The sequence below is a fragment of the Haliotis asinina genome, chromosome 9 (genome assembly GCF_037392515.1).
Source record: "Haliotis asinina isolate JCU_RB_2024 chromosome 9, JCU_Hal_asi_v2, whole genome shotgun sequence".
NCBI lineage: Eukaryota > Metazoa > Mollusca > Gastropoda > Lepetellida > Haliotidae > Haliotis > Haliotis asinina.
In genome coordinates, this window is record NC_090288.1 from 8,324,411 (window position 1) to 8,340,715 (window position 16,305).

Here is a 16,305-nt window from a genome sequence, read left to right on the forward strand (position 1 = left end):
GCTATATTGAGATTTTAAATTGGTTGGAGCGGTGAAATTGGTTCCAACTTTCACATGGTGAATGGTGTGATGTTTTGGACATTGTAATTATTGTGTTCTGCTGTCATTTTGTTCTTTGCTGTCAGAAGTTAAATAGCAAAATGACAAGGAATGATTGATAATAGCGGGTGTATTTCTAACAAGGATGTGGAGATTTTATTATCTCTGTTCGAAATCCAACCAGACAGTTATGAGAGTGAGAAATTTTGGAGGTAGCTCGAGGAAATCTGAGAATGCTATAAACAAAAGGTGGCAATCTTTTTGTCAGTGTAAGGAGCTCATCCAGGTGCAGACTAGTATTACTTATGACTTGAGGAGCACAAACTCCTTGCAACACATGGAGTTGCATTTCCATTTCCTGAGTGGAAGGACTTGGGTGATGGGTGCTTGCCTTTGTTCTTGCCATTTTGTTTTTACCAGTGGTGCCTTGATGACCTGATCAACATCAGACCCGGCTGCTCACATGCCGTCAGCCCTAAACACAATGCGAGGAGTTCATGTCAGGGCAGTGCATGTACAGAATTTACATTACATAAAACACAGGGATGGGACACATGGCCTTTGGAAAATGTTTTTTGGAAAATATGATCAGCTTCCACAGTTTGTTTAACAAATTTTTTATTCAAACTTTGAAGTTTGTCTTTGATGAAAGTTTATCCAAAATGTTACATATACATGCCTGTGTTTCAGTGTTAAACAGATGTGTTATATTTAACATTGTGAAGATTACATAATACCCAGTCTCTCGAAATCTTTTCTTTGACAAACTGTTTAAAGCTACACCACTGCGAGGTCCCAGTGCCCTGCCCACCTAGTAATCCACTTTGCTAAATATTTATGGCTCCTTTTGTCTAGTGTCAGTGGTATTGGGTAAATATTTTGTTATATTCCCAGCATGACTTATCTCCCCTTGCCATCGGGTAGAAATGTTTACTTGAAACACCTGTCACATGACCCGCATCAGAGATTCTCCACGGATATGATGCAAAATGTATTGTTTTGGAATGTGTGAAAGTGAAATCTACCGAGGTACAATAGATGAAATGTTTGTTTGAAAGATAGTCTTCCAACAGTTAAGAAAGGAGGAATAATTCTGGATTCGATTAGAGATTTCTGACTCGAGAGAGTCGGGCGCCCTGGAAAAGGTGCAAGGGGGTTGTTTCAAATGTCACACCTTTATCCGGATGCCACAGTAACACAAATGATCCATGTGTACCGTAAATCTTCTAAGAATCCGATCACTGACATCTCTGACCTCAAAATCGTATGGATAAAATTATCTTGTATCAGCCAACCGCTGTGACATGGACATAGAAACAAATGGTATGCTGGAATTATTGCTTTCAAAGGTAGATTGATCAATGGAATGATAGTCAGGTTAACATTTTTCATGAAGAGTTGCTAGTTTCGAGTTGTGTTAATACGTACTGCTCAAATTTCCATAGAGATATTTCATCTTTCCTTGATATTCAGCGTAAGCATTGATAATTTCATCTTTTAAGCTGTGTGTAGGTGGTGACATGGTGTAGGTAGGTTTACTGTAAATTCTTCTTGTTCTTTATCGGAATACAATTACAGTATATTTGGTTAAGCCTAAGACAGCACCGTATAGACTATTATGTTTTGAATGTCTGGTGATGTTTGTTGGTATTGACAAGTTTTGTTTTGACTGACAAATGACAGATTGAGCTTTATAGGATGGCACGAGCTCCACAGAATGATGAAAAAAGCAGAATGTTTTTATAGTCATAGTGCTGAAAGAAACTATGTTATTCGTCTGGGGATGTGTCTGGATGGTTTGGAAGTGTTGCATAAAGAAATTAACAGAAATAATTTGATAAAAGCAAATGCGTAAGAATAGTGGTGGGAATAGTTTTGTGGAAAATAGCTTTTAATGAATTTTATATAGACCTAAATTGTGTTAGACATGGTGTAACATGTCTGAAAGTTGCATGTAGCAGAAAAAAAATGTCTCATGATACTTTTAAAATTGATGTTTCAGTTTGAAAAACACACCCCCACCCCCACCCCCACCCCCACCCCCACCCCCACCCCAATTTTACAAATATTTTAAATTTGATTTAACATGGCTGTGGTGATTCAGAGATCGGACATGTTAAGGAAATTCTGTACATTAGGAGAAAGGACATCAGGGAATACACAAAAATATTTATTGGCTAAAAAAACTGGGTGTTTAATGATACTCCGAGGAGAGGAAACTATCAGTGCTGAAAAGGCTCCTGCAATAAGTGTGCAGCTTCTTTCATAAAGATTACTCACAGACAGTTTAGCTCGTCTCCCACTTGGATAAATCACACTGCAGCATATTAACAAGTTGTTCTTCCAGTAGACATAAGTTGCTTCCAATCTCAAGTGATCGATTCAGATGGAAAATTATGGAAATGTTTGTGTCATGCTCAATTAGATCACCCTGCTTGATGACCATGGAGGCCTCCGGGGCACCATTTGTCAGAAGCTACATCACTTCCTGTCTTGGACGACATGGAAATTGTGAACATAAGTATGATTTTGTTGCCGAAATGTGTATATAAGTTCCCTCCACCATTCCAGGGTCATATTCCCTGTTGACTTTCAAGCTGGTTGTGTTCGATGTTAAGCTATTAAAATATGAGTTGAGTTAATTTGACAACAGTTCTGCAAGTTCATGAGAGGATATGTTTTGTCAGTGGTTGAGCTGACTGTTTTATACTCGACTGGGGAATAAACTGGCAATCTGTGACTGCAGGGTCGTTATTAGAGACTAAGAGCATATCAAGCCTATGGACAACTGTATTAGGGAAGCATGATGTCACTTCTCTGACAAGGGCTTTTAGGCCTGTTGCTTGGCTGAATGGAAAAAAACAATGTTATTCACCAAGGCGTGAAAGCGAACGTGAGTTAAGGTTTTATTGGAATGGGATAGAGGCATCGTTTTAATGAAACACCGTGATGGTACAATCTTAGCAATATGAATTTCTCAGAGTGCTCCCTCTAGAGAATGGGTGACCTGGGGGCAAATCCTTGTGCAATATAATTTTGCCATGCATAGATCAACTGAAACAGGACTTGATATCTGTAGAGAAGTGACAGGGATACTAGCTAAATCTGTGAGTGTGGCCATTGGTAATTGGATGTTCCTAAAGCCCAACTCATCAGGGTGGGTAGCTCGCCAGCCACATTGATAAATTGAGTGGCCCGAAATAGTGAAATATTGAAGTGGTATTCCAAAGCTTGATCCCTGACTTGCACGCCTGTGCTCCCCAATTCCACATCAATATTCTCATATCGGCTCGTTGCATAGTTTGACAGCTCTCAATGGTATCTCCGTCTTCATCTGATTGCATTCTTTGTGTTGAAGAGCTGGTTGCAGCTTGGTGAATAATATTCCACTATTTCACCCGCCTTTTTAATCAGGGTTACAAAAAATTACATGTTAGCATTGAAAGTCAGTATAATTAGCAGAGGGGTGGCAAGTGATCATGGCATGGCTGCTAGTAACAAACATGTCTTTTCGTGTTGCAGTTTATATCAACCGTCATCACGGAGACCTGTTGCCTTCTCACCTAGTGCTGAAATGGGATTAACGGACATCGAGATGTCACACAATTTGGACTTTGATGATCCCTACTTTGATGACCGGCCCTACGAAATGGAATACGAGGTTTGTACACACTTTCCACCATCTCCCATCATCCCTTTGATTAAAATTTCATGATTCACGGACAAGGACGTGATTCATGGAAGGACCCGGTTTGATGAAGCTTTAGCTGGATTTGTCCTCAGCATGATGGAAGTGGAACTCTCCACTCCTTCACTCCCAGCCATAACAACTGCTGAAAGAGCCATGGTTCAATCAGAGATTCCACAAGCCTTTCTTGATCCCCCTTAGAAATCCAATACATTATTAATAGAGAATGTCCATGATTAGGAAAGCTTTCATTTCCATCCCAGCCCATCCGAAACCCCGATGACGAGGATCAGACTTAGGATACAAGATGTTTGATCAACTGGTGGGAAAAAATGGCCGATAGGATCATGTTATCCCAGCGCTGGTGAAATGTTTGATAACCGCACGTCTTAGCTAACGCGAGAGGGGTTGATACAATGGTTAGACAGCTCATCAGCAGCTGATTAGTCTTCGGCTTGTATATGATCTTGGAGCTAAAGAATGTTCTGTATATTGATCATTTAATCGTCGGATCAAACATTCAGTATTGAATGTCGTTACATTTAATTTGGGGCGGGGCACATTATACACCACCAATACAAATAGGTACATTGTAGTGATGAGGGAGATATAGCTTGGTATTTAAGGATATTCATTTTTTTTATGTAGTCTATCATTCTTGTCTCACAAAACAAATTACCGCTGTAGAAAACGTCAAAACAAATTACCAAATCATTTTTTTGTTTTATATTCACTGAATGTGCAATAAATATTTTCTGTTGCTTCTTAACTGACTTCAACCATTTTCTCTGTATTGTGTTACATTTCTCTATTGCAACAGACAAGTTGATAGAGCAATTACAGGAATGGTTGGTGGAGATTTATTGCCAGTCAGGAACTATTGTTGACAAAATACAATAAGCTGGTGGACATTATCGAACACAGGAATGTTGTCTGGGGCTCTGCGAACTGATTCAGGACATCACACTAATTGTAATTACTGGGAAACTCAGCCACAACCAACTCTATTCTACTAGGTGACAAATGTTAATGATGCCTCTCCAAATAAGCACCTCACTAAACAAACATTTTTACAAGAGTAACAGGAGTCAGTGTGCAATCATGTGGACAGTAAGGGGTTAATGGCCGCTCGCTCGGAGTGTCCATGTCGGGGATGGTCAGCTGGATCAATTTGTACACGGAACATCTCCCTCGCGATCTCATAGCTAGGAACACTGTGGTAGCTGTGTCCAGAACTGTAATTGTCTCCTCTTCAATTATTATTGTATCGTTGTTTGCATATTTATGAAAATTAACGCACAATCAAAAGCATATTCAGAGTGTACACTGGTCAGTGGATTAGTGTGGTTTTGTTGTCATGGTCATCTCCTTGTGCAGTGTGCTATCCAAGCTGTGTATAAGGCACTCTAGGTTTAAAGTGAAGTCTCATCCTTTTCGATACCATGTCAGTACCGACTGAAAACTACTTTTCAAACAAACCGGCCTAAGCAGCCAAAAATAACTGTTTCTCACACTGCCATGTCAGTGTGAATCTCGCTGATTGATTTTATTTTTATATTTTAGTAAGGATGAAGTTTATCTCTGTGTTTTGTGATTAATCCCTATTAAGTCAGTAATAGTTTTAGGTGTACTTACGTGTCAACAAGTAGTATAAGGTGATAACATTAGTTTGCTGGTGAAATGGTATGAAAGCACTTTTGGACAGGGAAAATCAACAACTGTCAAATTGTCCATACAGTGAGACTTGTTCACAAGGGGCTGTTGTCATAACTACATTGTAAGTGGATAAGTTTATCACAAACTTGAAATATTGAAATGGGTTAGTAATATGATTATTTTTCTTTGGGGATTGTCATTAATTGTTGTTCACGGTGGTCATCAAGATCCCATTTATCAGTGGACTCCTGATTAGACAGCAATGAGGGTTTGCCTAGGGGTTCCTGCTTACCGTTACATCACAGTACAGCATGGGGTCTATTAGTGCATAGATCTGGTGCTGCCCCCTGGTGAGTGCAGAACTGGAGAGTTACACAACAATATACACCAATCAGGTCTGCCAGGCTGCCCCTTGCTGCTTGAACCCTACTATCTTACCCTGTACAACTGACTGGTTAGAGTGTATTTGAGAAAACTGTTTCTGTTTCATGTTGTTAGACTTCAAGAATGATGGACACTGGAGATATAGGTGGTGTTTGTGGGGAAACTTGATCAGTTGTAAGGTCAGCCTTACCTGACACCAATCCCTACACACTGTAAATTTATGATCCTTGGGCCAGTGTCCACCCTCTCATAATCATACCCTGATCATGTGCCTCTTCCCATGTTTAACTTGGATTAAGATCGTTCAATCACTTGTCCTGTAAGATCTAATCATGGCTGTGATTTCCATGCCATCCTGCCCTCTCTATGTCTAATACCCCATTTACTATTAATCCACCCAACCTTCCTTTCCCTAGCCAGCCTTTCGGCAACTTTGTTCCACATATTCCCTGATCCAACCAGCTGTCATTTCCTTGCCAGCCTTCAACCTTTCACATTCATTTATCTATCCATTCTACTTTTCTGTGCCCATTACCTTGCGTTTAGTCCTTTCCCCAAATGATATTCCTCCAAACTGCCCCTCCTTTCTGTAGCCCTCAGTGCCTACCTTCTCTGTTATTCACCTTCCTCTTCTCTGAACCATCTTGTGCCTTCTACCATCCCCCCATTACCTGCTGTAGTTCTCTCTCCTTTCATCCCCTTCTTCTCCCCACTTGTACACTCCCCCACCCCTGTTACCTACCAGATTTTCCCCTCCCCTTGTTATTTCCATTCCATCTTGTCCCCACCCCAATCCTCCCATTCTTTACCATAGTCTTCCATCCTTCCCTACCTTCTTCCTCCCTTTTCTCCCCTTTTTCTACAAACCATCTTATCCCTTGCCCATCCCTCCCATTTCTCTAGTAGTCCTCCCTCCTCCCCAACCGTCTTTTCTCCCCCACCATTTCGTCATTCCCTGTACCCCCCAGTCCTGTTCATTAGGTAGCTGGCACACCCCTAGCCCTGTAATACACGTGTTACATAACCCTTCTACTGATGTTTACATTGTTCAAGGTGAAAAGTCCTTGCCTCAGAGGGGATGGGACATTTGGCATGTAAACTGAGAAATATCTTGCAGCTCTGGCTGTTTGAAGTTTAATTGTGGTGATTATGCTATATATAGCCACACAATCAATCCTCTGTTGGTTATTCTTTGAAATACAAGGAATGGAGCACCTGGCGGAAGCGAATTCTATCACCTTTCTGCTACCGAGTTCATGGAACCAACAGGAAACATGGTATAACATTAAAAATGCTAAAGCTGTTTACACATTGAATGTGATACTCTCAGCACAATTTGAACTCAATATTCACATGAACACAATGTGCTCTTTACCACATCGTACTTTTTACTGAAAAAGATTGGTTCAGTTATATATTGTGTCCCTTGAACACACCAGGGGTTCGAGTCCAGTTTGTTTCTGGATTTGACAACATTACTTGTGGGTTTCATTAAAAGTGGTAAATATCTGAAACAATCATTTTCTCCAGCTTTCTGTGAACATGAAGTTTAAATGATGTCACTTAAATACTATTCAATGTGCAGCTCACTCACTCACTCTCATTTACTCATTTCAATTTCTTCACCGATCTGTTGCATCAGTTAATCCCTCCATTTATCAGCAGTATTGAAACACCCATTCTGACATGAACCGAGAGTCCAAGTGTTAGCTGAACCAGTTGCTGGGATTCCTGTCTCACTCAACTCCCAGAAATACCAAGCTAATAAAACCCAATAAGCTACATCCATATAACTGGTGATTACTTAACTGGAAACAGTTTTTGAATCAATGTAGAAAATTAGTGGGAAGTATTTCATCAGCGTTGCTATGCGAAGGGCATCAGTTTCTGTGACATGGAAGAAGAACGCTTCTAGCTGTTCCACCAACTGTTGTATTATGGAACAAGTCTCTTGCTTCATTCAGCTAATGAGAGGAAAGTAAACAGTCGGTGGTTGGTCACAAACACAGATGCATTGTTCTCTAAATAAACTAGATCCCTTCATCCATTGAGATGCCAGATGTTATGAAAACAATGCTCACTCAGCATTATCTGGCATGTTTTTTTTATTAGATAAGGCTATTTGACTTCAGTGCGATATGAAATTTGTCAGACTCTTGGTGGAAGGGTATTTGATTGAAGTCATATCGGTTTTGAACTCTCCAATCATAGATTGCACTGTTTTGTATAAACCATAAGAAATAAATTATATGTGTTATGACATGCGTCATGTTTCTGATAGGATGCGCGAATGAAATTCTCTGATAGGTTGAAGCAATATTAGTTGTAGGAAAGTGGTATTTGAGCAGATGTCACATGATACTACCCACAATTCCACCCTACCCACCTTCCTTCCTCGGAATAATAACATTGCCATCATTTCCATTGGGGAGAAATTCTTTTTCACATTTTGTTAGCTTTTCTGGACATTCAGTGTGGTAGTTTTTTCATGTGCGGACCACATGCCTTGCAAGTCCATCATATTTGAGGTCTATTTATATGTTGATAGCTGTGGTGGTTTGGGATACTGCGGATTAATTCTGTACAGTCACGTGTTGGCATTTGAGGCTTCCATAACCGCAGCTCAGTCGGAGGAAAAGAACATGAACCTTGAAAAGAATATTTCTTCCAGATCATGAACATTTCTCCCTCAAGAGCACACAGAGCTGGTTCAAAATCTGTAATTTTTCACCAATCATTGGCAGTAGGATTAGGTGAAAGATATTCTAGAGCTTTAGGAAGAGCAGTTTTGTGGATTGTTATGTGTGGTTTGCTTCTTGTTTTAATCGAGGCCATTAAACAAGATGATCCTTCGTCTAACGGAATGCTGATGCTTGGAACGTGATTCTTGTTTTAGCCTCTATGTGACGTTTCAGTTGCCAATCCATTGGAGAGAGATGTTTTGCCGATACATTTAGCCACTCTTCAGATTTGAAGACAGGAAGGGAAGCCCCTCAGTTTACAATGCTGTATTGATTCAGCTACAGCCTGCGACTGCTTGCAGTGCTTTCACAGTCTTTAAACTTTTAAGGTTTCACAAAAGAAAAACGTCCTCTGAGAATCAAATAACGTCAAAACGAGAAAGTTCGAATCAATTGTTACTCTTCTTTTGTGTCATTTAGTCTTTGAAACTTAAAATAGACCAAATCAAAGGGCAAAGAGAAAATAATTTGATGTTTTTCCCAGTAGTTTGCTTGAAAATATTTTTATACCTCATTCCACAGAAAATTATATAGATTTACACAACGGAGTGGAAACAACTGCTAGGGAACTCACTTCTCATGCTGAAAATGTCATATCTGAAGAAGATTGCGGAAGCAATTTTAAACTGTGTCATTGTTTCTTCAGGTCCCCTGTTCCTAGAACAAAGTGAAAGTAGGCACATGTTCTTGGAAGTTTCAACTCTTGACCCTCATCTCTGGAAATGTGTAAATCAGCTCCACAACTACTGGTGTCAGTTAGGCCATTTATTCACACCTTTGACAGAGAAGAATTGTTAATGCAGCCCGCAAGTAAATTATTTAAAATGTAACTATATGTCACAAGTCTGTGTTTAATTACTGGTACCATCCCTTTGTGATGCCACCACATTCTTCTCAACATAGAAATGGTATTCGATGAAACTAGATGAATAATGTCAAATCTGACTGGTCTGGTGAAAGAAATGTATATGGTTGACACATTAAACCAATTGTTGAAAATCTAATGACATGAAATACAATTTACGAAACCTTCCACTTGAGCTGGTTATAACTGTTAGTGATAATCAAACTCAGATAGTGTTCGTCATGAGATAGATATTGTAAGATATATATTGCGTAGACTTCCATGTATTCTATACACTAGAGATATAGACACAATAGTTAAACATATACAGAAAACCAGATAAATAAATTTTTTGTAGATACATAAACGATATACATTACAACAATTTTACAAATCATATGTAGTATAATCACATGGAAACAATATGAGGAGACTATGGTAATAAACAAAATTCATTTAAAATTGTAAATATGATGTCATATTTTGGAAAAGGTATTATGGTAGAAGTGCAAAATAATGTTAACATCTGGCAGTTTCTGGTATTTGTATATTTTTCTAATTTTGTACCAATGTTGTAAACCATGAATGTGTAGTAAGGGGCACCTGCTCTTCAGTTCTGGGGTGACACTTTGGTAAACTTCCTTGTTATAATGAGATCGGGAACCAGTTCTGCTGTAGGATTGTAATTTGGAATCCACACATGCTGGCCGTTTCCTGCAGCATATATAACTCCATTAGCGTATTTGTCAAGTATATTTGTCGTGCAATATCATTGATCCTTGCTCTGTTGAATGCTGTTTAGTCAGGGAAATGTGAAGCAGTAAAATCTGTTACCCATGTTTGCATTTTAAAGTGTCACTTACGAGGATTGCTGTCTTTTTTCTTTTCTTTTTTTCTTAATGTGTGTGGCGAAATTTAATGATTCTTGATGACTCCCTTATCAGCAGTACATTCCAAAACATTTACTTGATCTTTGTCCCCATTTTATTCCTTATTACAAGACATATGATGGATAAATGATAGCAGTAGTACTAAGATGAGATCATGCTTTACCAGTCAGACTTACGATACCTACAGTGATGTTATGGACAGTATGAATGTAGTAATACTGTTCCTATCATGTTACCGTGCAACCTAATTAATGTCAAAAATATTTATCGTAGTGTTGCAATGACATGATGCTACGACTGTCATAAGTTCAACCAACTAATGAATGCAGTAGTGCTTTAGTGTCATAATGCAACGCAACCAGCTCACAGACTAGCAGCGTTGCTACGAGGCGTAATGCTGGGTGGTCGTAACTTCAACTCCAACACAGATGTATGCTTGTGCTACATTGACATAATGTAACAGGGCTCTGGCATTGATCATAAGTTAAATTCTTTTACACGATCACTGAATCATCCAACTACTCCTTATAAAACAGTTGCAGTGACCTCCTCCATGTTGTTTAGGAGTGACGTTTAGGCGAGCTTCTTGTGTATTGAATTGAAACAGTAATGGAGCCGTATCTCTTGCAAATTGATGCATAGAAGCATTAAACATGTCTGCTCTTGAAGAAACATGAACAAATCTCGGAGTTACAAATCAACTTTCAGTCCAGGCATGCTGTCATTTTCCGACAATCAACGTCAGTTTGCTCCTAGTTTTTCTCCAAACCACCATTTTCATTTCATTATTTCATTACAAGAGCCAATAAAACCAGCCTGTTTGATTGGCCCGAGGAGCCCTCTCCTCTGATTGGCCTGTTCAGTTGTCTCACAACTTTATCTAACTGCGGCTTGTCACATGATGAGGGAGCATAATTTGATTGGCTGGGCATGACAGCTATAGATCATATGACGTAACATCATTAGGTAATTGCATAACACTCTCTCATGATGATAGGGTTATAACTTAACTCAAATATTAATCCCATAATATTCAACTAAAATAATGACACTTCAAAAGGAGAATTATCTGAACAAGATTGGATCTGTACAAACATGGAATTGTCGCTGTGGTTTGTTATCTTGAAATACATCATTCTCATTCAAGATGAAAAATAGTTTCATATGCTGCTCATATGAGGTAGGAGATCAGACAAGAAGAGATTTTTACACAAATACTACATAAGCTTCAAATCTCTTTGAGAATTGATAACTTATGGGCTTGATGAAGTGTTGATATGACAGCAGATGTGTACATGCTGTATGTCCACATATTTAGAACTGTCAATAATTATTTAGTCACTAACACACAATAATGAAATTCTTTACATTATTTTGCCCAATAAAACATAAGCTTTTTTCAGCATATCAAGAAACGGAAACCTATTAGTGAGTTTGGCCATCTATTTTTCGGATTTATGGAAATATGATTTCTTTCATATCTTTGTTGAACATGACATGCCATGTATTCTTATGCAATATGTTTGTTTCTCTGTTTTTTAATACAAAATTGCCTAATTTGATCTGTTTGGCCATCTTTTTTTCGGATTTTTTTAGATGCTGGACCATAAGGATGGGCAACAATATATGGATGAACAACTTTTTTATTACAGTGAGAAAGTCATTACTTGTTTGATAATAGTGTCAGAACCTACTGCAAAACACCACAGTGTTATACATCCAAAATTAGCAGTACAAAGACATAAATATGTCTGTTACATCATGTATTTTCTGTTGTATATTTACCTAAATATTTGGTGTTGATACACATATTGAGAAGAAGTTCAACAAAAGAGCACCACTGTACAGAAACACATTCATGCACGGGTAAAATCAAGTGCAGAAACAACACATGTTAAAAATTAGTGTCAAATTCTTGAAAATGTCAACCTGCATTGTGAAATGGACATTTTGCCTGAGTTTGGCGTCCACTGTCACCTTGGCGATCTAGTAATGGAAGTAATGCAGATTCCAACATACTTTGAGTCGGGGTATGCAGTCTCACACATGTGGCGACAGGGTAGTGGAGGTCTTAAACTTGCTCTGAAGGCTACGTGTAACTCAAACTGTTGAGGAAGTTTTAAAAATTGTAACAATTTCAGGCACCTGTTCACGTTGTGTGGAAAGCCTTAGTATGATTCTTATTTCCGTAGTATACATAGACAAATGTTTTTTAAAGTTCCTGCATGTCTTGGAGTTGGCTACATCAGGTTATCATTAACATCTTTGATGCAAGTGCAGGCAGTATGATATCCTGAAAGTTGGTGTGTTCTGGTAGTGGCAGCTTTCAGGACTAGACTACAGGGACTACATTTTATCACATTTACCTTAGTGTAAGGGTCTTGTCTTTCATGAGTATTGCCCTTGATGATGTCCTGAGAGTTAGTGTGTACTTGTGGTGGCAACTTCCAGGTCTAGAATGCAGGGGTATTTTATCATTATTTCCTTAGTGTAATGGTCATGTCCTTTACGAGCATTATCCTCAAAATTAGGTGTGTTTAGATGGTTAATTGAGGAAAAAACCTCCAATTTCATTTGGTATCATAGTTAATATGTCATAATATACCAGATTCCTTTTACCAGTATATGTGTGTAGGTACGTACACACTCATATATACATACTGATGAAAAGCAGGCAAAATTAGATCATATGTCTGTTAGTGATAGTGGATTCTTGTGACTTTAGCAGCATGTCAGTCAAATCAAACTTATGGTCAATAAGACATGGAGAATCGAACCCCATGTAAATGAATAATTTAACCTACTATTCTGGATTAGAAAATCACAGAAAGGTTTTACCATGGTGATCAGGATCATAGTGATAGTGAAATGTTTCTTAGAATGTTTCAGTCTCTTGTGGTCAAGAGTTTGGATCTCCCAGTCTCTAATTGAAACTTGAACATAAATGTAAAGTATAATAGTCCATTTATGAAGTAATCTCCCACCCCAGTAGTGAACTACTCTCGTGTCAAGTTGGTTTGGAGGAGCCTGAGAACTTCCTGAGAGTATTATGCAAACACCTCAGTCTATCTTGTCAGTATCTTTAAGCATGGTGTGTTCATGGGGCTACTCCTTCAGTTTCAAGTATGTTACATGGCTGACACCTGCCTATCTAACACCCAAGGGGTTAATATTTGCCATGTAAGTGGTTAACAAGCTTGGCTACTGATGTCTGGCAGGCCTGAGACTGAGTGGTCAGTTTTTATCACTCGTGTCAGTACAGGTGGACATCTTGATGCCGCCATTTTGTTATCTTTGGCAGTTCCGGAGTAATGATATTTGGCTCATTAGACCCCTGCATCGCCACTTGGAGCCCAAAAGGGAGAGTGTAGGGGACTGGTTCCACGGCATACAGGTGATATTTTCTTAGACTTTTTTTTTGAAGATTCAGATATCAATCTTGGGTAGTTCAGTTCATGAGCAACTGAGATGGTTTAGTGACACTTTGACCAATATTTCAGTTATATCTTGGTGTGTCAGCTTAAAGAGGAAAAAGCCTGAAGTGATGAAGGACAATTCATTCAACATTTTTAACCCATAACCAGCTGATCCAGGCATAGCTAAGGGAAGCAATTCCATTACTCATTTGTCAGATGAACTTGTAGTGCATTACACCATTGGACCACATGTAGCTATGGTAACAAGAATATTTAGGCCATTGAACCATCTATATCTTGCATGACTGAATATTTGCGCCAGTGGACCACTTATACACCTGGAAACCTGAATATTTGCACCATTGAACCACATATCTTTTGTGACATGAATATTTGCACCGTTGAACTACTTCCGTCTCCCACAGGGTTCATGGTATTTCACACAAGAAAATGATAAAAACACGCCAAAAACATTTTGCATGCATTGATTCTGATCCTCTTGAATGTTTGTACCATTGAACCACCAGCATCCTAGGCGTTCTAAATGTTTGCACCATTGAACCATCTGTGTACCTGGTGACCTCAATATTTGCCAACAATGATAAGACTTTCCTATATGCACCTGTGAATTTTGTGTAGCAGCTTCTGCACAACTGATTCCAACCTGCCTGATATCCCAATCATTAACATTTATACCTGTGTACTCTGCCTATCAATCAAGTATGGAGTAATTAGTCCCTGGAAACAAACGTCTTCTTGCTGGCCAGGATATCACGCTGATGGCGGAGTCTATGTTATCACCACAGCGGCATGAAGGAGAGTTAATGTCACTGAAGCAGTCTGTGGTATTAAAATCTGTAGGTGGTTAATTAAATCAGTAATATGAAGCATCAGATTTATTTGTAACTCATAAACCTGCTGTGGCACCTGTATCTGAGATGATTTTTGTCTCGGGATGTGAGTTAGTGTGAGTGTACTTCATCTAGATGTTTCTCTTTGCGTGATAAGATATCTAAAGGAGTAAAGGAAACCATTTTCTGTGGGCTTTATAAACTTATTCTTTCATTAAGGATGTTTTCTGCAGTGATACTGATGCAGATACGTTGTAATGAGGAGCATGGGATTTTTTTATTCGGTCGGTGCTGTGAGTTGAGCAGGATGTATGTTCTTGGATTTTAAATTATTTTCTATTTTGAGGTCTCCCATCCCTTTACTGATGGGGTTCAGACTTCAGGTGTAGTGCTGTCATTACAGATGTGAGGAGATATGTGGATTTAAATCAGTACATCCTCTCACCTTTTCCTTTTGACTTGCCTGCCTGTGAAGATCCGGAGAAGAAAAGGTATTCAGCAAAACATGCTTGACCCCAAAATTCAACTATGCTTGTTGAGCCAACTAATGGGATCGGATGGTCAGGCTTGCTGACTTGGTTCACACATGGCATAGATTCCTGATTGTGCAGATTGATGCTCATGCTGTTGATCACCAGATTATAAGTAATCAAGTGTGGACCAGACAGATTATCGGCATTAGCTGGAATATTGCTGAGTGATGCATAAAACTAAACTCCTTGACTTACCATGTTCCCGGTAGACAATCTTATCTCTGAAAATTAATTTTTGTCACAAACAAATAATTCCATTTTCACTGAAAAATTACATTTCATGTATGATGTTCTGAACATGCACCTGTGGAAAATCTGAACTTACATAACCCCGGAGTTTTTACATTACAGAAATATTTTGGGTGAAGGGAAAATAGTGTGGTTGAGGGATCTTCAGGCACTGTTCCCACATATATTTTCAAAAGTGTTTCAGTGATAATGCAGGGGTAAGGTGGGATCTTGTCACAACACTGTTCCTCTCCTTGCCTCTTCCCCCTTTAACTATACCCTTCCTGTTCCTGGAGCATTGAAGTATCATGAGGTCACAAGGGGTGGGAGGCAAGGCTTCCACTAACTCTCTAACCCTCCACTCCTGTCTTACTGCTTCTCCCCCTTTCTCTTTCCCTCCCTTCCCCCCTTACACACACTACTGGGGTGTGAGCGTACTGAGGAAAGATGCAGACACCTCTCCCTTCCCTCTTCCCCCTCCATCCAACCCCCACAAAGGTGCTTGTCCCTTCATGCTCCTGGAGAAGTGCTTCTGGGGAATATCTGATGGGAGAGCTGTGGACACTTCCGTTATTATCTTTCAGTTGTGGCAAGTGTGAAACCCTGACACCAGAATTCTGTTAAAATGTCATTTCTGAAAGGAGACCAGTGTGCTGACATGTTTTCAGAACATTCTTTGAATATTCCCTATGACTGAAATTGTTGTAAGCAGGAAGTGCATGCTATTAAATCAGTGACACTCAACCTGTCCGAATCTGTTGATAGGGGAGTGGCATGGAGGAATTCTATATGCTCCCCTTGTCTCAGGAAGTGCCCAGTTAGGAGTGTCAACACAGGCATATCATCATCATATTAGCGGTCAACACAATTTGACACTGAGGTGGAAAAAATATTTTTGATTGGGACTTGGTGAACTTTTGACACTGAGAAAAACCCTGGTAAGCTTATCAGAGATTTCTTTCCCAATGAAGCATATGAATAAAATTACTACATTATTTTTCCTTGTAACACTCTCTGCTGTTTGGAACATGTTTT

At 39.2% G+C, this 16,305-nt stretch overlaps 1 protein-coding gene across 3 annotated transcripts in view; it reads left to right on the top strand.

Moving 5' to 3' along the window:
• The window catches only part of LOC137295711 (E3 ubiquitin-protein ligase PDZRN3-like), a 425,331-nt gene that overhangs the window by 361,578 nt on the left and 47,448 nt on the right, over nucleotides 1-16,305 (top strand). For all 3 annotated transcript variants that reach the window (XM_067827228.1, XM_067827227.1, XM_067827229.1), the window contains one exon: nucleotides 3,562-3,700. In XM_067827228.1, coding sequence (XP_067683329.1) covers nucleotides 3,562-3,700 — 139 coding nt within the window. The remainder of the gene's footprint in view (nucleotides 1-3,561; nucleotides 3,701-16,305) is intronic.